General features: G+C 36.9%; 1 protein-coding gene across 1 annotated transcript; it reads right to left on the bottom strand.

The window, feature by feature from the left end:
- Nucleotides 1–2,256: 2,256 nt before the first annotated feature.
- Nucleotides 2,257–19,697, bottom strand: RGS18 (regulator of G protein signaling 18). Its single transcript, XM_040985774.1, has 5 exons — nucleotides 19,387–19,697; nucleotides 18,630–18,731; nucleotides 18,040–18,101; nucleotides 3,882–4,048; nucleotides 2,257–2,490 (listed from the first exon to the last, which is right to left on the bottom strand). Exons 1-5 carry the CDS (start codon nucleotides 19,491–19,493, stop codon nucleotides 2,257–2,259), a joined length of 672 nt encoding a protein of 223 aa, XP_040841708.1. The 5' UTR covers nucleotides 19,494–19,697.
- Between the last annotated feature and the right edge of the window lie 1,315 nt (nucleotides 19,698–21,012).

Genomic DNA, 21,012 nt, shown 5'->3' with positions numbered 1-21,012 from the left:
CAAGGAGCTGGAAGGGACATGGAGCAACCGGGATAAGAACCAGTGCCCATATGGGATCCCAGTGCATGAAAAGCAAGGACTTTAGCCACTAGGCTAATGTGCCAGGCCCCTCCCTTTTTTGGTATGGATAATTAAAGAGTAAAGGAGTTAAATGTAAGACCAATTAATGTAGCACAATGAGAATGAATTCATGTGTCTAGGTGTAGTTAATGTCTGGTTTAAGTTGGAGAGTTTGGGGTAGGGAGGGAGATAAATAGCTTGTGAATACTTTGACTTTCTCTTTTGTCCTCTGCGGAAGAATTGCACTGCATGCAATCAAGTGTTTTTATCTTTGCATCTGGAAATGTGTTTCAGCTTAAAATGTTCCTTTTCATTTAGTTAAAATATCATTACTTATTGTTCTAGGAGGTTTAAAATTATGAAATATTTGGTGGGAGCAATGGTTATCTCCCTATTTTACTAAAAATAATCATTTTCTTCAAAGGGCATTGTTTGATTTGTCACCCAATCATTGTTTGAAAAATTAATGTTATAATTAAAATGTGATACTTAAATAGAGGAAATAGTTTCCATAATTCCATTCACAGGCTGAATTCGATTAATCTATACTTGGCACTTTACAAATATTTAACAGTTCAATCAAATAAGGACATTCTAAAAGTTTTGTTTCAAGATTACCCAGGAAGAATTAAAGATCTAAATATTTGATTAAGTTTCCTGAAGGAAGGGAGGAGAGAAGGAGGGAGGGAGGTAAGAGTGAGGAAAGAAGGAAAACATGGTGGGAGGAAGGCGGAATCCTGGGCAAGGCCGTGACAAACAGAGCTTCCACTGCTCTCGGCAATGGCTACACCAAACGACGAAGTCAAAAGCTTTTATTACTATAGATTTTGAAAAACTTAGACAATTTACATTTCCACTAAAACTTTTCTGAAAGTCAAAGATATGGCATATTTTTGATATTTACAGCTCATGTAAGACAAAGAATTAAATAGTTCTTCTCTGCATATACACACATATACTTAATAATGATAGATGTAATTATTAGCATGGTCCTGTTTGAGTAATGGAATGTTAAATGAGTAAGAGCATAATGAATGGATAAATGGTTTTGAATATGCAAATGCCTGAGTCACCAGTGCCTCAGAAGTCTTTTTGCTTCACCTCATCTCCCATCTTTTTTAATCCAAGTCTGGAATTCTGAACGTGAGACCTAATTACTCCTGGAGGAGACTCATCTAATCACCATTCTAACCGTTGGCTGTCTACTGTTTGAACAGGGACATTGTGATCCTGGCAGTTTACACGATGTCACATTTTTCTGGCCATGTAACTGGGCAAGTCCACGCTTGGCCATGAGCCCAAAGTTGAGACTAACTTACGTTATGTTTGACCTGAAAGTTAAACATAAATTGTTAAAGTTTTCTGAAAATAAATATAAAAAAGCACAAAAAAATTAAAAAAAATTTATATATGGGGGGGGGGGGGGGGGGGTTGGAGTTATTTGGGTTTGAATGGCAATAAGATCTGGCAATGGAAGTCAAAAAAGGGCTGTGACGTGCTGCTATCCAGAACTGGAAATTCTTACCAGGGTAAAGCAAGTTGGTAAGGTCAGTGATGGTCATACATACACTTGGGAACATAAAGACTGCTTTTTTTAATGGATTTGATGGGGTGAGGTGGAGGTAAGTATTTTGGCAATCAGATGTTGCATAGATCGTGGACTTTTGAGAGTGGAATTGATGATGAAATATTAATAATGTGGTTGAAAGGTAGCGGGATTTTATTGTATTACTATTGAGTGGTAAAGGGAGAAGGGATTGAAGGGATTGTGTGTTGTGGGGTTTTTTTGTGTATGGAGTTATTTCAATATGGAGATTTATATTTTTGGAGGGATAATTTTGGGTGGTGGTTGAAGTTTTGTTGGGTTATTTTGGTTGGGGGGGGAAGGTTTTTTGTTTTGTGTGTGGGGAGGTTTGAGGAGGAATTAGGTAAGGATTATGTGTTTTATTTGGTTAGGGTATAATGGGTTTTTGTAAGTGGGGGAGTGGTGTTGGTTTATGAAAGTTAGGTTATGTTTGTGTGTAGATGGGGGGGGTTGTGGTTTGGGGTGGAATGGGGGTTTTAAGAAAGTTGATGAGTTGATTATAATTTCTTAGAATATCAGGGTTCATATTGGAAACAGATGCAATTATTGTTTGTAAAAAAAATAGATAACGATAGGTGCTTTACACACACAAAATGGCTTATGAAGAGTGGTTAGGTTGATTGGAGATGACATGAGATCACTGAGTATCTATCTCGGTTCTTTGAGGGGTTGCTCCGAGGTCTTCCTTCTAGCAAGCTTAAATAGATGTCAGATTTCAAAAATCGTGTGTAACTGTCTTGTTCCATGAGCTGATACACTCTACTCTGTGCAGCATCAAAACTGTGGAGGGTGGGCTGGACGATGCTCTGGGAAATGCCTTCCTTGGTGTGAAAATCAAGGTTAACCTGGTTAGACAGGAGAAAAGTTTTGTTAATATTCAGTCTGCCAACTTAACAGTACATGACAGATGCAATTTTGCAGTGGACATTGTTGTATTTGGTTGATGAGGATCCTTTCCTGCTATCGTCCAGCGATCTCGGGATTTGCTACGGACTGCATTTCATCCGGCCTTCTCTCTCACTCTCTGCTAATTTACAATGATGGCGTATTGCAGTGCTAGATCTCCTAAAGGTAATTTGGTTAATTCACTTATTTTCAAAGTAGAGGAATGCAAATCCCATAGCTGAAATATCTTCAGGAATGACAAAGAGTGAGCTCAGACAATATTTGGTATTTGCATAAGGGGCTTCTGTTTTGCTCAGTACTATGCAATGCTGCAATGCTTTCATTCATTGCTAGAGGTGTGTGTGTGTGTGTGTGTGTGTTCTGATGATATAACTTTTTGCAATATCTTATCCCACTGCTGCTGACAGAGCCAGCTCTGTTGGTCATCGGTTTTCAGGGAGGGGCTTTTACTTTTCCCTTGTGGGTGATAACACACAACTGCCTGAGTCTCTTTGTTTCTTTACCTATGAAAATAATCGGTTTTGGGGAAGACAGAATAGAAATATAAGACATTAAAGATTGTTAAGCAAGAACTATAGTCTTCATTGCTTGTGGAACAATATCTAAAAAGAGAATGCTACCTCCTATCCCTTCTCGGCCCTTTGGCTAAGATCAAATATGAGAATAGCTCCCGGACAGTACTATCTTTAGATAAACTCAACTGCCCATGATGACAGTCAGCTCTGTCAACTCTATGAAGAGGTTCTAGTCAAGAAACACCTAACGGGAACATAGAAACTGTTTAATTTATATTCATGTGCTCTCGAGCAATATTTGCTAGTTTTGTATCATTTTATTGATTGCATAACTGATTCCGATTGAATTTGTAGGAAACTGTTTTTTTCCACTTGCAACCTGATCAGACAAGGTTTTCTTCATTTGTCTGATATGAGATATTTTTTCAGCTGATTGTAGAGAATAATCCGTCACATGGATAAACAAAATATTGTGTAGACAGATGAGGTGATATTAAAATGAAACATGAGACAGATGTTTAGATTTCTCATATTTGTCACTTAAAAAACATTATTTCAAGAAGTTTTGGCTTCCTTAAAGGTTGGTGATGATAAGATAGTTAATGTGTACACATAATTAATTGCAACTATTTGCATTCAGCCTTAGTTTGGCATGAAAATAACTGACTTCAATTAAACTTCATTTTGTTAGTATCATACAGTGTCCTGTGTGTATGAAGAAGTGCATATAGCCGTAGTTGCTTCAGCTGGATCCTGAGCTTTCTGCAGAACCTGGGTCCCTCATTGTAAACGTTTGCAATCGCCTTCACTTGTACCTCTTGTGGAGCATCATTCTGAATAAATTTCTCAAATATGGCTTTTGCTGTAAGAGCGATTTGTTGAGGATCCTTGATTTTTTTGAAATCTTCACAAGCTATCCAAAATTCAATGTTTTCTTCACTGAATTCATTTTTAAGAAATCTGGTGAAAGCTTCTAATCCATCTACAAAAAAGAGAAATGATGTATTTTAGATATACCATATTAGTACTGGGAAAATAGTCTATAACTATGAAATGTACCAGAAAAACTTTGTCTGTTCTCTAAAACACACAGCAACACACTTCACACAGAGTAGACAGGTGGGACTTTGCACAGCTGACACAACCATAAGCAGTAAATACTGTTGCCATTGACATACTTAGACCCTCATCCTGGGTCCTGAAACTAAATGGAATTTCTGCTATGGACATCATTTTACAACTCTTTTTTTTCCCCATGCCCTCCCAGGATGTGAGGACTTATTCCATATGGCCAAGAGGCTGTGCAACTCAGGTTACATTCCACCCATTTCTGGACCATGCTTCTTTAATCAGGATCCCAGAATTCCCTGTCCAAAGATTATGTTTCTAGGTTTTATAGGGCACCCCTTTCCACAATCTGCCATCCAAAATAGTATAATAAATTTGTGTACACATTGTAACTTGATCTATAACTCATAAACATGTAGACATATTATAGGGACCCTTCATTTAGGAAACTCTTGCCCTAAATCACATAAGTGTTAAGAGGGGATGCTGATGGTGTGATTTTTATCATATATTTAAGCTGCAACATTTAAAGCTAACATGACTGGTATATCTCGGTTTCAATACTATCGCAATGTGACTTAAAACTGGGTGCTTTAAAAAATAATGCTTTTGTCATTTTTTTGTTTGGTTTGTAGGTGTACTTAAAATTAAATTTATATATTTTGGTATAAATATAGACCTACATGTTTATTTTGTTGACATCATAGAGAGATCCTACCTATTCTTTATTCAGTTTCCATCAATGTTAGCATTGAGAATCGACAGTAAAATGTCAGTTTATTGACAGTAATGGATGCAAGCCTTACAAGTGCAGTTCGCTGTGCCCTTCATCTTTCATTGCACTCAGGTCTCTCCCATGCCCAAGCCCCCCTTAACTCAAAGGAAGCATGAACCCATCTTGTACTAACATAATTTTGTCAATTCAAGAATTTTGCATACATAAGTACAAATGTTTTGTGTGGGCTGGCTGTTTTTATGCATCTTAATTCCCTGGAGATGATTTAAAGCTGATATGTGTTCAATCGTCTGTTTCCTTTGATCAGTGTGTTGTATTCCATGACATGCATACATGATGGTTTGTTTAACCTTTCACCCATTGAAAAGCATGGATTATTTCTATGCTATTTTTTTATTAATTACATTCCATTATGTGACACAGTTTCATAGGCTCTGGGATTCCCCCATTGCCTCCCCGTGGCCTCGCCCCATAGTGGATTCCTCCACCTTGTTGCAGTATTGTAGTTCAAATTCAGTCAAGACTCTTTCATTGCAAGCATATACCAAGCATAGAGTCCAGCATCTCATTGTCTAGAGAAATTTCTAGAAATTTCATCAGTTTCTTGGGTAGACCATCTCTGATCTGAAGGCAGATCTGGCAGAATATCATCCTGATCATTTAAAAGCCCCCAAATAACATTAACAACAATTTACAACATTGTGTAATTATTGACATGGGATTGAGTAACCAATATGTTTTAAAAAATGCAAGTTTTTAACCACATCCTATGACTACTTCATTGACATTTCAATTTTAGTTTACATACAACTGGCTTCTATACACCTTTAAATGGCTATCGGGTACTATTCAGCTGACTTGTGTCTATTTTCGTTTTAGTATTTAGCCATTTATAGTGTTGAAGTATAATTTTGCTGAACCTGGCTGTTTTAGGGTGGTCTAAATGGTTTATAACTCTAACAAGGCATATGTCAACAGTTTAAGTGCAGAACAGTTTTAGGAGGGGTGTGCAGAGAAATCCTCAATACCCTAGTGAGGAGTAACTAATGTTTTGTGTCCTACCTAGTAAGATATATGTGAATCCACGCTGTTTCCTGTCTGATTCTAAGCTTTTCTTATTGTTCTCTATCTATTGTAGTTTTTTGTTTGTTTGTTTTTAGGGGGTTCTGGAGCGACCCTGATGGTCATTGCAAGAGACGGTGGGAAGCCAAAGTTGGAACAAAGCAAGGACCTGAGAAAGCTCCTCTCCCTAGTCCCAGAGGAAGTTTACTGTTCTGTTTCTGCGGACTGCTTAGGGCTCCTGGTTGTTGTTCCTATGACCGCTATTTTGTTGCTACAAATAAAGCTGCTATAAAAATCTAGATACTGTCTTTAATGTAAACCCATTCTTCTTTTTCTGGAATAAATCCCAGTTAGTGAAATTGTCTGGCCCAGTGGTAGTTACAATGTAGAAGCAGCGAGTGCAGGGGCAATATGTTCTGAATGGATATTTCAGATAAACTTCCTCAGAAAAGCTGCTTTCAAGTTGAATTTACATGATTAGTGTTGCTCTCGCCCTCTAGTTAAGGCCCGTTGTTTTTGAAGTTATTACACAGAGAAATCTCGTGAGTCCATTGGGATTTTCACTCGGCAGCATGACCGTAATGACCACCTCCTTAGAGGAAGCCTTCTCAAAGTAGGGTTCTGGGATTTGCTGTCTCCTGGTTCACGTGCTTGGTCCCCTCTGTGTGCTGTTTTCATTTGGTCTGTTCCCCAGGACTCTGTCCTTGAAATTCTTCTTTGCAATTCCCTTTCATCATCTCATCTCCTAATACCTTCTGTTCACTTTTCCCTGAAAATCCTTGGCCATTGTATTGTGCTATCCTTTAGTCATGTTGTTGGCACTTGAAGATTATACAAAAGGCATTAAAACAATGTTGGAAAGGCTTAATAATGTTTTTTTAAATAAGCTATCATTTCAAAAATTAATTTTAATATCAGACATAAAACTATTATAAGAAAAATCTCTTGATTTCAAGAATTCTTCTAGTTACTGAGTTATATTTTCCCCTTAAAAATGTAAGCTCTTTAAGTTTCTTGCACTTGGTCTGTTAATCCCCTCTGCCTCATTTGCTTCCCAAAACACTGAAATGGGATTGCTATTCTACACTTGACTTAAATTAGTTTTTCCAAACTGGTTTAATGTCATATTCAGTGAATATTTTGTTTCAGTCCATAGGCTAGTGCATCTCTGTGCAACATCGGGCTTGATGGAGACAGGTCTACAATTCCCTTGTATGGAACCTGCTGCTATAGGTTTCTTCTTACACCTGTGATTGTTGCTTCTCTGGATTCTTCTCAATTTATTCTTTTTATCCTTCTATTCCATTTCCTGGAAAGCAGTATCGGTGCTCACCTATAGTCAGCACACTGATGAACTCAGAGTTCACTGCCTGGCACTATGCTGAACTACAAGTACTCACCGGCTACCATGCAGTAACTCTCCTTCTGTGTTCCTTCTACAGCAGTTACATCACAGTCACATCTGTGATTTTCACCCAATGACTCCCTTGCCTGTGTTGACCAATGAAATGCTGTGTCCACGCAAGGATTTCAAGCAGAAGTTTGCCATTTACATTCAGGAAAATCCGATTTCCCTCTAATCTCACACAATGTTAGTTTATCAAATATTGCCTCTTTTTCCTCTTTGATATGCCCTAAATTTGTTTTTTATGCTATTGGTGGTTACTCTTCAAATCTGGATAACCTAATGTTGATTGTTTTAAGAACTTCCTCCATGGCTGCTCTCTCTGGTTCTAGGCTTACCTTCCTTCCTCTTTAATTTCAACGACCCAGTTTCATAGTCTATTTAAAAAATCTATTTGGAAATTAGAGATCATCTTGGCTGAGAAGGCTTCACAAATCCCTGTGGAAGTTGTAGCATACCCTTCTGAAGCCTCAGGAAACTGGCTAGCACACCGAATTCTGTGTGGCCCATGCCTGTCATTTCTCCTACAGCGTGGTGTGATGTATGGGGTAGGAACCCTTGCCTAAGTTTTGGCTGCCAGCATGTCCTCTTTAGCATAAAGAAATAACTCAAGTAATATTTTCTAAAAGAAACACTAAAGTATTTAAACCAAAATTTAAAATAAAACACTCATTAGCAACACAAAATGAATATTTTTGCATTTGAAACAAAATAACAGTCTATACTATTTATTAGAGTAATTAATTAATACACGCAGTAAGCACTAACATGAAAGCCATTTTTCCCTATTTGAAGCATGAAAAATATTTGTAATTAAAATATGCCTGCCCATTTAAGATGTTAATCCTTTTCTTAATCTGAGCCATTAAATTATTTAGTTAGTGTCCTATTGCCATGCTGGAAAGCAAGATTTTGATATGATTTGGAAAGTAGAGAAATGGCTCTCAATGACTGCTTTATTTATGAATCTATATTATCCAGCTGGAACTTAGTCTCCTGAGTGCGAACTTTCTACTGAATCGGTCCTTCCTGGAATGCTAACAAGATGGCATCAAATTCGAGAATCTGCATAGTTGGGTCTCAGCCCATGTGGCTTCAGACATACTTTTCAGGAGGGACGCTGATCTCTCTTTGGTTTCACTCAGTGCCCTAATCCCATGTTGTATCTCTGTCTTTGGTCAATTTTATTATTAAATATGTTTGTTAGCACCCTGAATTTCTCTTCTTTTAAAAGATTTATTTATTGTTATTGGAAAGTCAGATTTACAGGAAGAAGGAGAGACAGTAAGAAATATCTTCCATCGTCCGGTTCACTCCTCCAACTGGGTGCAATGGCTGGAGTTGAGCCAGGAGCCTTTTCTGGGTCTCCCACACTGGTGCAGGGTCCCAAGGCTTTGGGCCATCCTCTACTGCTTTCCCAGGCCACAAGCAGGGAGCAGGGTGGGAAATGGAGCAGCGAGGACACACACTGGCACACATATGGGATCCTGCCGGTCGCATTGTGCTGGGGCCCCAGCACACTGAATTTCCCATTGAACAACTTTCAGCACAGAGAATTTTCCATTGAACAGGTCATTCATTTATTGAAAAAAATATCTCTTGCATTCTGGCTATGTTCTCAGACATTGATCCATGTACATGGGATCAACATTTTTAAAGGCGGTAAACAAAGTCCTAACTCAGATATTCACCTGTATCATCACTAGAAGGAAATAGTGCTATTCAGCTGTGATGAGAGCAACCTCACTCAGTGACAGGAAGTAGGTTTGTCTTCTGGCTATAAATTCCATAAAGCTTACAAAATAAACTGGTAAGATGTTAAATAAAAACCTTTCTATATTAATGATGACATTGTGTTTATTTGGACTATAAATTAAAATTCAGAGGTTTCCAGTCTGGGTTAAGCAGTGAGTTGCAAGGGAAGTGTTAAATGGAAAACATGAGGGAGGTGAAGAAAATACATGAAAATGATGCACAATACAAAAATAAAAATAAGGAATATAAATTTGACTTCAAAACATCAAACCAGAGGATAATCCCATTTGAGAATAAGTTGTCATCCTTACTAGGACATACTAACACCAAATACAGAGTCATGGTCCAGAGCTCCCAAATACACGGAGCAAACAGTGAAACATTCAAAATTCTAATCGGTAGTTTAATTTGTCTCACTTATTAACTGACAAATTGGATAAAATGACAGCATATAAAACTTACAGAGCAATATAAACTAAGTAGACCCAATTCCCTACTATGAAACACTCTAAAAATCTTTTCCTTTGCAACGAATATTTTTAAGATGAATGGAAGTAGTCAAGCCAGATTTGTGTCCTACGTAGTGTGTCTGTCTTGCAGAAGGAGCTTGCATTAAATATTTGCACTGACAACATAACCATAAAGGTCTAAACTGTTTGGAAATAAAACAGTACACAAAGGAGTCCTAGGTCCAAGAAAGACTCACATAGGAACAGAAAATGTGATAGAATTATTGTGAGATGGCATCACATCTAAATGAGTGATTCACAGCTCAAACAATGATTAAAGGGAAATTTCAAAAAAAATGTACTATTTAAAGTTTTAAAATACAGATACACAAATCTGTGTTTACTGTAAAAAAAAAAACCTTGTTTTTTTTTACTTTAAAATATATGCATGTATGTATTTAAAAAAAAGAAGAACAAACAGAATCCACAGTAAGGAAAGGAGAAACATAATAAAGCCAGGAAAAATTTCCACAGAATAGAAAGGAAAGTAAAAAGAGAAAGTGTCAAAGTTGCTTTTTTTAAAAATGTGAGTAAAATAGCAACCTTAGCAAGAACATTCCACACTGACATCCCAGCCTGTCACTGCAGATGCTATACCTCCTGTAAAGACAGGGGGCTACTGTTTGATCGACTTTATGCCAATAACAATAATTTACAGTGACTGGGAGATTGTTTAAAAAATAAATTTAACTGGCATAGAAGAAATGGCAAATTGATAGTTCTAATTCAGTTAGTAAATATATTTGGTAGTAAGATATCTCCCCATCAAAATTTTTGGGCCCAGATTTAATGAGTTGCATCGGACCATTGAAAAATATATTCTAAATTGACAAAATTTCTTTCAGAAAACAGAAAAGTAGTGAGTATTTTTTTCCATCTCAATCTGTGAGGGTAGGATAAACCTAAACTCAAAATCTGAAATGTGTTATATTTCTCATATACCTTTTCAAAATAAAGATCAATATATCAATTAAACCCTAGTACCCCCATAACCTATATGCATAGATCCTAAGCAATTTAGAAGCAACCGGCATTGTGGCATTGTGTTTAAAATGTGAGACAGAAACGTGACAGCTTTCTTTACCTCATTTTCACTTACATACCGGTAGTTCCTTCATTCACTGCTCTCTAGAAGGGATCCTCAATGACTGTTTCTGATAAGAAAAGTTTGTGTAACATGTAACAAGAGATTAGGACCTGTACTGTTGGAATGATGGCAGTCGTCACCAGGTCACATTTGAGGTTTTAAGAGCAAGTGTTGCCTGTGTGCTTTGCCTTGTCTAGCTTTCTCCACAGATGTCTGGAATGTGTTCAATATTCATTTCCATAGATGAGGGAACCCAGTTTCAGATAAATGCAATTGCCCTTATCTCACTTTTTAAAAACAAAGTTGAGGGAGTGTATTTTTTATCAGGAAGTCAATATTTCCCCTGGGCAGAATTATGGCCCCCAAAGAGAAGCTTGCATGAGCTCTCAGAACCTGTGAATTTATTTCACCTGGAGGAAGAGATGATGCAAAGAGATTGTGCCTCAGGGACTATGATCATCACACCTGTCCTTGAGAGTGACAGGTGAAGGCAGAGGGTGGATCTAGCATGCAGGAGATGAAATACAAGCATAATTCAAGAGAGGCAGTGGATCCTAGAAGGCTGGAGTGGCTCCTAGGTTACAGCCACCTAGAGAACAGTAACCTTGGTCAAACTTAGAACCTACTTCTCCAATAAACCAAGGGGGTAGGAAAGGGATTCTCCCTTGGACCATCGGAAGAGGACACACAGCCAGCTGACACCTTCATTTTATGCCCGCGATGCTCTAACCGGACTTCTGACCTCCCTCAGTGTAAATTAGTTAGCCTGAGTTTTTCTACTCAATGAAGTTATAATAGTAGTTACCACAGCCAATAGGAAACTTGCACGATACTCAAAGTATGCTTTATATGCCACCATTTATTTCTTCTACATATAAACTTGTTCAGTCATGCAATGATGTTTTATGTTGTATGCAGTCTTATTAATACGCCAAAGAAATGTATTGTTTCTCATGACATTCCTGCCCGTAATATGTTTTATCACCTGTACTTCAGTGCTCAGATTTGTCCTAAGGTAGATTTTGTTATTGTGTAAGAGCACATTCCTCTAGTTTTTAAAAACTAAATTGCACCATCTTCCTAAGACTTTGAGTGGGACTGGAGCTTTAGACTGATGACTGTGGAAGGGCCGGACAAGTGTCGTTCGGCTCCTGTTTGGCAACAGGCTGGACATTTCTTCTTTTTCCATTCTATACGTAACTTGAAATGGGTTTTAGAGATGAACCCCTATTTTTACTTGCATTTTCCCCCTCTGCTGTCTTCTAAAGTGATCCTAAAATGAAATAAGGAAACTAGGTAAAGTTCTCTTCAATTCCTAAATTGAAATACAAAGATTCTTTCACTTTTACAGGAAAGGCAGATTCACAGAGACAAGGAGAGGCAAAGAAGAAGATCCTCCATTCATAGGTTCACTCCCCAGATGGCTGCAATGGCCTTAGCTGAGCTGAACTGAACCCAGGAATCATGAGCCTGTTCCAGATCTCCTATGTGGGTACAGCATCTTAAAGCTTTGGGTCATCCTCTCCTGCCTTCCCAAGATACAGGCAAAGAGCTGGATTAGAAGTGGGGCAGCCAGGATACAAACCAATGCCCATATAAAAATCTCAGTGTTTGCAAGATGAAGAGTCAGCCAGCTGAGCCATTGTGCCAGAATCTCTAAATTTAAATTGACATTTAAATAGATTTTGCAGTATGGGTGGACATTGTTGAAGTTTCTAAAAGCAAAACTGCCACCAAATCCCCACTAATCTATGTGTCAGCTATCTTGAATCAAACTTCAGGCTGTTAGCTTCAGCCCCGAACCGTAGTGGCTAAAAAGAATTATGAAGGACTTGAGCCCTGATGAACGGTTAGGGCAGTGGAAAGATAAGAGTTGCCTAGCATTCATACTTCCTGCCTCTTTCAATTTGAAAAAAAAAAAAAAAAACATTTGTCGCCCATCACTCTCCTGATTAGTATTTATTTTCATTTTTTTGGATTCCAAATGTACGTTCTCAATTTGTCTCCAATCTGCAGAACTCTCAAGTTATTTATATTTCTAGCAGAATTTCAGAATTTTTCATTTCTACTTTCTGTTTTAAAGCTGGTTCCTGAGAATAGCGAGCTGGGTAGATGCTAGTGAATCGTGCAAATCAAGACAAGGTGCTGGTGAGGATATTGGTGAATAATCCTAGTTAAGAAATACCAGCACAGGGAGTGTGTCCTCTGCTGGTGTCAGAAGCATGCCAGTGGATGCTGCTGCAATGACTGCCTTCTAGGACCTGGCTCTCCCCTGCATAGGAGACAAGGCATTGCGGGTTGTCCAGCAGTTGTTGCTCTGCTGTTGTTTAAGTAAGAATTAGAAAGGTGGACAAAATAATTTTTTTTTTTTTTTTGGTATTGTACTGAGAAAACAGTTTGGTTCATGTCAGATCTGGCTTGGAAAGAGGAAACCATCTTTTGTTTTATGAATATTTGCATATGGATGGACCATAGTAATGTGATAAAATTTGTTATTTTAATTTATTGTATTCATATTTCACAAATGTTCCTGGGTTGGCAAACATTCAAATTAGTCCCAAGTTAGCTTGATGTCAGAAATATTGTCTATTACTCATATTATTAATAGATGTCAATTTATAATAAAATGTTTTGCACAAACAGCTCAAAAGAATCATCCTTATCCCAATGACTGACATTGCTCATTAGAGAAACTTTGTCTAACTTTTAATTATTTATGAAACACCTAGTACATGTTTAAGGATTGTGCTATATATTTGAGTGGTATAAGGCCAATTAAAATAGAGATTTTGCTAAGATACTTGGCACATTGGGTATATGACCTTTGTTGGCACAGATGAATTTATTTTTCCTATTTGACAAAGGATTAAATTGTCATGGCAAGGGAGCACAAAGGGTTTGGAACAAGTTTTATCTTGTTTAAAATGACAAGACTGTTACTCCTGATGTGCTCTAAGGAAGTCCATATAGCTGAGGAATATGGAAAACATGGGGTGAGGCAAGCAGGTCTATAACAAGGATTGTGAAAGGACAGTTGCGACAGCCACTTCTTTGGAAACAGCTGATGAAAATGAGCTTGCATGAAATTCAGACACAAGACTGCAAAAACTAGCAGGAACAGTCCTGCCAATAGACCCGTTCTCTAGCTCACAAATCCTTGTGTGTGTACTCTGTGCTCACTGCTAGGTGCCATTGTACAGATTCCCTTCAGAGAAAGTAATATTTAGGTGGTTATCTAGAAAACGTTTTAATTCTGATTAGGTTTACAACTAAATTGATAGTAACCCATTATCTGACCACAATTGCCACACAATTTTTTTCTTATTTATAATACGTCCATTTTCCCCTGCAAATTTTCTGTATAACATATCTGAGTTCATTTTAAAATAAATATTTTAGAATAAATTTAGATTTACAGAGGTGATAACATTATCACAGTATTACCCAACATAAAATTTCCTTATTATTAAATCTTAAATGGCTATGAAACGTTTGTGAGAATTAATGAACCAATATTCTTATGTTATTATTAATTGGAGTCCACACTGCATTCAAACTTTCTTAAATTTACCTTCAATGGAATTTTGTATTTTTTAAAAGAGTTAAACTGTATGAATAAAATTTGAATGCAATAGCTGAGTTATTATTATTAAAACATTCCTGTATTCTTTGGTTTCTGTGCGATCCAACAACAACTACTGGTCTATTGTCTATCAAGGTTAACTATCCCTCTCTTTCAAATGAAGTTTTGCAATAAGTAATTGCTTTGTTTTTAATTTCCTAGACAAACGTCTCTGCTAAATGTCTCAAGCCTGCATTGATGCTCAGCTTGAATGGTCGCTTTCTCTCCTGACCCCGTTAGTGAATATGAGAACCTTTTGTTATTATAGAGCTAAAGTTGATATGATCAATCTAGCCAAATGTAGATTGTATTAAATTTTATAGAGGGGAATTTTACAGAGAGGGGAAGAGTCTGTGTATATGGATGTAAGTAGATCTCTCTGTGGAAGTAGATATAGGAGATAGAGAGCCATACACTTGTGTGCGCGTGCACACACACACACACACACACACACACACAAATCCTTTTATTCTTTCTCTAAGGGTACTTTTATATATCCTTATATGCCTCTCTCTCTCTCTCTCTATATATATATATCTATATACATATACACAAATACATATGTATATATACTTTATATATACTTCTCTATATATAGAAATATATAAGGATACCTATCCTTACATATATAGCATTGTAATAGACTACTTAAACTTTTAAATTTACATAAAACAATATTTTATATAATTTTGTGAATCCAGTATCAACTTAGAACAATGGTAATGAAAGATGACAATAATGTCCAACAAGTCCAAATGAGTTAAATGTTGATGTTTTGTGTGTATTATCTTCTCTGGAGTAAACTGGTTGTATAGCTTCTTTTTGTTCCCACAAATAGCATAACAGATTCTATTATCTACTCAATTCTCACTGTCTGCTTTCACAGAGGCTTAATTATAAAATGCCAGGTGAGTATTTTTTGTACAACTAATAACCCTACTAATCTTTTTTTTTCATTTTGATGGATAGCATAGTATATAATTATTATGTAGCTGTAGATAAAGTAACAAATCTATTTTATGTATTACTTTTGATTGGAATTTTGACTATCATTTAGTTGGGAGTAGACTGGAAACACAAAAAGATTACTAAAATTTTTGATATTATTTTCTTTATAGTAATACTTCATAATTTTAAAATATTTATTATTCATCATCCCGTTTAATCCTGATAGAAATCTATTTTTATTGATGCTAATAATATTATCTCCACTTACCCTGAGGAAACAAAGCCACAGTGATTATGGAGCTTAACTAAGATTGTGCAATCCTTCATGCTGCAGAGGAGAAATGCAGCTCAAAATGTCAAAACGCCTCTGAGTAGTTTTTTCCCTAGCAACAAGCTCAGTCATGGTATTCGACCATTTACTGTTTTCCAGATGATGACATGTTGGGATTGAAAAGTGACAAATGGAAAACGTCTAGTTCTTCCTAAAAACAACCAGGTTGTATAACACTGAATTCCATTTCTTTTTTATTTCCTCAGCTCTCAGTGATTGATGAAATTAAAGAATAATAATGTGCTAAAATGCTGGATATGTGGGGAAAATTTTCAAAAAATCAGTTTTGAATAATCTGTTCTGTAACAGGTCTGTCCTTGAATACAGTATTGGTAGTAACGCAGTGAAGATGACACATTCAAATTTGCAAATATATAGAATCAACCTCGTTGCCCATTGACGATGGATAAAGAGATGGACTATTATTCAGGTCTAAAAGGAATGAAATCTTTGTCACTTGCAGCAGCATAGGTAGAACTAGAATTTATGATGCTAAGTAAAATAAGTTGGACACACCAAGGCTAATGTTACAATCTCCATTTATATGTATACATCAAAAAAGCTGATTTCATAAAACCTGAGTGTCGTATGGTGGTTAGCAGGCTGAGAGGGTCGGGGCAGAGTGGGGTAGTGAGAAGCTGGCATTGAGTACAGAATTGCATTAAAGAGGAAGAAATTGCTCCGGTGTTCTCTAGCACAGTAGAGTAGCTGGAATTAACAATGTTGTATTTTTCAAAATAGCTACTAGCATTTTGAATCTTCTCAAAACAAAGCAATGATAAAGTTGGGAGATGATCAATAAATTATTTACCCTATTTTGACCAAAACACACCATACAAATTTATTCAAATCTGATACCATATCTCATACATTTGTAATAATATTATTATGTGCCCATTAAAAATAATATAGACTATAAGCCTAGGATGGGCTTGACATTTGGCAAAAGTTTTAATAAGTAAATTATTTCATACTTAAAAGCAGTAAAAAAAAATGTGTAAATATAGGGAGTGATGACAGGTAAAACAGGGATGAATGGTTAATAAGTTATATTTTCGGTCAGCAAAAGTGTCTTCTTACACGACTTTCCAGTGGCTGTGTTCCTCCCTAACTTTAGGCCTGATTCCTCTACTGTATTTCCTTTCCATGAATCAAAATTACACTCTGGAAAGTTTCCAGAGACAGTCTGTAGACACAGAATTTTCATCAAGAAATTCTGGAGAACCTGACAGGTCCCCAGGACCTCATAGACCATTTTGATTTTGTAGTGGGGAAAGCACAGCAAATGAGGGGAGGTTAGATGCTTCCATGCTTCAGTGAATGGAATGTGATATTTGAGGTGAATTACAGGCATCCACCATATGCTGTTTTGGCAAAAGGAACATTCTTTTCCAAAGACTTCTTGGGAAGATGAAAACCCACTGGTAAGATCATGCACAATCAATAGAATAAATAGGAGTGATCTTGGAGTGATGCAGGGATGAGCTGAGAAGTGTTTGTGTTTCAGACAAAAATACAGAAATGAACAGAAAGTACTGGAGGTGTAGACAGAAGCTGTGGGTTGTTGGAGTGTGTGGGTGTTTCCGTAATAGACAGGAAATGTTTGAGTGTGAATAAAGCTATGCGGATGCGGGAGAGCGTGGTGTTTCTGTAATGATACCGCATTGCACTGTCAAGGAGCTCTGGCTGCTCAGCGTAGAGAAAAACAAACCTTGTGATTGCTTAGGCCCACCATCTAAACAGTTGGACTTACCAAGTGAGTTACAGGAGAGAAATCATTGAACTAAGAAAGACAAAAATGTGTCCATCTGCTCCATTTATTGATTTATTGATTTATTATTTATTTATTGCAAAGAGTAGGAATCCAGCCACCTGCCTCCCACCCTGCAGGGTCAAAGAGGCATTCTGTTTTGTCTTTATCCAGTATCTCACGCACAAAGCTCTACCTTCATTATATGCCTGATTCTCATCTTTGCAACAAAACTCTACTTCAAGAAGAAATTGATATGAAATGCACAACAAAATGTTTGTCAAATTTTTTGAAAAGCCAGGTGTTTTCACAAAGGCTTCTTAAATATCTGGCAAAATAATTACTCTTAAATTTTTGCACACAGAGTAATAAAAATACCATGAGAAAAATTAATCATTGATTTAAAAAGACTTGGTACCTCCTTCAAAAATCAGAAAATGTAAGAAATGTAAACGGTATTTATTACAGTACAAATGACTAGCATTTCACCCAGAAGTGAATGATCCTTCGTAAATACAGGCTGTTAAAATGTTTCCCATTTGTTGACTATTCTGTAGCTATCTCTGTTGGTCAGAAGCAAAGATCACCCAAAATTCATAACCATTCAAAATGTTTATCGTGGCTTATTTTGCAAAACTGAATACATACTTTGCATAATTTTCCATTAAAGTGTGAATTGTTTGGTGAAAGCATTACTAACCTCTGTGGGAAAGCAGCTGGTCAAATGATTCACCCCATTTCTTTGCTTCTTCTGGGGGAACTCTGTGCAAGAGAGAGATTGCTTTGAGATGGAATTCGCACAGTGTCATTTATGAATCTGTTCAAGCGTAGGTGCTACTATTGCTCCTCTCAGTTACACTGCACAAGGATTCTCCATTGTTCTAGAGTCTAAGTTGAAGTCACCTTACAAATGTCAGGAATGTTGGCCAGTTTTATTTCGATTTCATTGATGTCTGCTTTTTTTTTTTTGAGGAAAAATTGAATCATCTATTACGTTAGGAGGCACAAACATAAATAAGAATAAATTAGGTCAATACTCTTTTCAACAAATAGAAGAGGTTAAACTCAGAGTATCTTTCACATTTTTTTTTCTTAAAATGCAATTTCCTGGGAACTCCAACCACAACGTGCTGCAGTTTTTTAAAAATGGAAACAGGAACTTCAACAAAATTTCAATTGACAAGAGATATGGGGTTTTGAATTCAACACATATCTTAGAGACATTTATAATGTACACATGTTTTCCAGCAAATTCATTTCCTCTCTCCCCCCAAAAATAGAGTTCTTCACCTTGCGTCTCTGCTCAGGTGCCCTAGTCTCTTGAGGTGGCAGTCCGCGTGGAACTCTGCTTTCTGCACCAGAAGACTCAGCCTGTTTCTCTTGTCCTTAGCTCTGGGAAGAAAAGGAATTCGTTTCAGCGACACTGAAAAATCTCCTCTTCTGATTCCCAGCAAAGTCTGGAGTCGGTACGGCCCCCTCTCACACATGCACATAGACACACTCATGGATTCCATGTAAATATTGTTTGTGGAGGAATTAGGATAACTTAAGTGAAATATGTCTCTTTCCTTCATGGAAGTCAACTATTTGAGACTGTAATAAATATTATGTCAGGGTTCTTCTAGAAAAGATGTAGTAGAATATAAAATTTAAATTATGTTTAATTTTGTACCTCCAAAAAAATCAAGCGTGCAGCATTGAAGGGTCTTCAGAGTGTTCATGGCACATGTAGATTATGAACAGACTACACATGAATTGAAACTTTTCTTTACAGCAAAATACACTACTATTTTAATTACACCTTCTACAAAGCATTTGGATGTACCATTTTGCTGGTTCTGTGTGACTAACTTGCTGCACTTTAATAAAACTCTCTAAATTCAATCATTGTTAACACCTAATGTTAAAATACCTAATGTTAAAAATTTCAATTGTTTTATGTGGTCACTACATTTTCAAGAAGAAATTTGAGAAATAAGTGCTAGCGAATATTCAACATCAATCATGTTTTCAAAATACAAGTCCGGTTGAAAATGCATACTTTTACCTGATTTTGGTTTCTTTGCTTGTTCCTTCTTTTCCTGAACCATGCAATAACTTGAAAAAAGCCTTCTCTTTGGATTCACACATATTCAGTGGAGAAAAGAGAACCATCTTCTTTCTCCCAAATGAAGAGAGTTCTAATTTACTACATTCTCTCAGCTGCACTTGTTAACATTATTCCGTAATTTGAAACAGGAGAATTCATGAAGTTAGCTCAACATTTTGAGACAGGCACGCAAAGAAAAGGAAAAGAAAAGCTGAGTCTCTCTCTGCACTAACTGTAGACCTGAGGAATGGGGCACAGCTCAGCACCCAGAAGGCAGGGAAATGATGCAACACTTTTGCAGACCAACTCTTGGTCTCCAAGATAAAGGATAGGATTACCACACAGCGACTTCTTCTTTCAAGCTCATGCAAGTAGAACGATGCCTTTCTAGTCCCAAATGACTTTGTCACTTCCCACAGGAAACTTCTTAAAGTTTCTTTAATGTATGTAGTATGTGCTGAACATGTGTTGTGGTAGAGGTTTTTGCATCAGACAGTAGAATTCTTCTCTTGTTCTTGAAAAATTGTTTTTACTAATTTCTGTTATTGTGAAAATGATCATTTTAGCTAAGTAAATTACATTTAATTGATGTATGGCTGTGAAAATTGCTTTTACTTGACATGTAGTATTAAAATGAAACTATAGGTAAGAGTTTCAAGGTTGCAAGGGGCAGAGGGAAGCATTTAGTTCAGTGATTTGCTAGCACAGATCCATGAAAATATTTAGACACTTTTGAAATTTTTGTTAGTATGTGACAAAATGTAAAAAGTAATGTAGAATTTTCTGTTAAAGCTATAGTTTAATTTTTTTTTAATATGAAGTGCTTTCTGATATTCAAATTCTTCTCCTGGTTGTTTTGTTATTAAAATCTTCCTTTTAAAGAATGTCCACTTCCTTGGAGTGTGAGATGGACAGCATGTTGGAGCTGTTGAAGCCATTTGAGCAGAACCCTCAGAGCACCAGGCGCATCTGGAAGCCTGGCATGGGCTGGCCATTGCCCATCCCCAGATACTGAGGCAGCTAGGAGGCTGGGTGTGGCAGCTCCACTTGTCTCCCTCTTACCTGTTTGTAGAATGAAGATATGTGAGTTGTGGAAATACTAATCTCACCCACTTCCCTTTATCCACAGCCCCTCACCCTAATCAACTACGTAGACATCATCAAAAATAACAAAAAAAAAAAATCTTCCTTTTAGTGAAAATTTATAAACTAATGATGGCAGTTTGTGTGTTTATATGGTTATTCAAGAATAAATGTTCACAGCATCTGTGGCTTCTTTTACTGTTTGAAGAGACTCAAAATCCAGCAAAATACCTATCTGTTCCCTAAATTTGATTTTCTTGGAGAAAGAAACGATGAAATGTGGCTACAACAAGATGTGTTCCTGCCATATCCCAGAGAGGGGCCGGTGGAAGATGGCAATTATCGGGGCCTTTGAACACGGGTAGCATGTTCTTTGGTCTTTCCAAGAGCCTTTGATCTCCACCAGGAATCGCTTTAATTCATCTAAAATAGTATGTGGCAACTCTAAGTCACACAGATCCAAAAGCGCTGCATTTTCAGCCTTTGTATTTCTGAGTTTCA

This window comes from Ochotona curzoniae, unplaced genomic scaffold (assembly GCF_017591425.1).
Source record: "Ochotona curzoniae isolate NIBS_2020 unplaced genomic scaffold, NIBS_Ocur_1.0 contig_430, whole genome shotgun sequence".
Classification (NCBI taxonomy): Eukaryota; Metazoa; Chordata; class Mammalia; order Lagomorpha; family Ochotonidae; genus Ochotona; species Ochotona curzoniae.
Note: the sequence above shows the minus strand (reverse complement) of the source record. Positions and strands in the feature narration are given on the sequence as shown.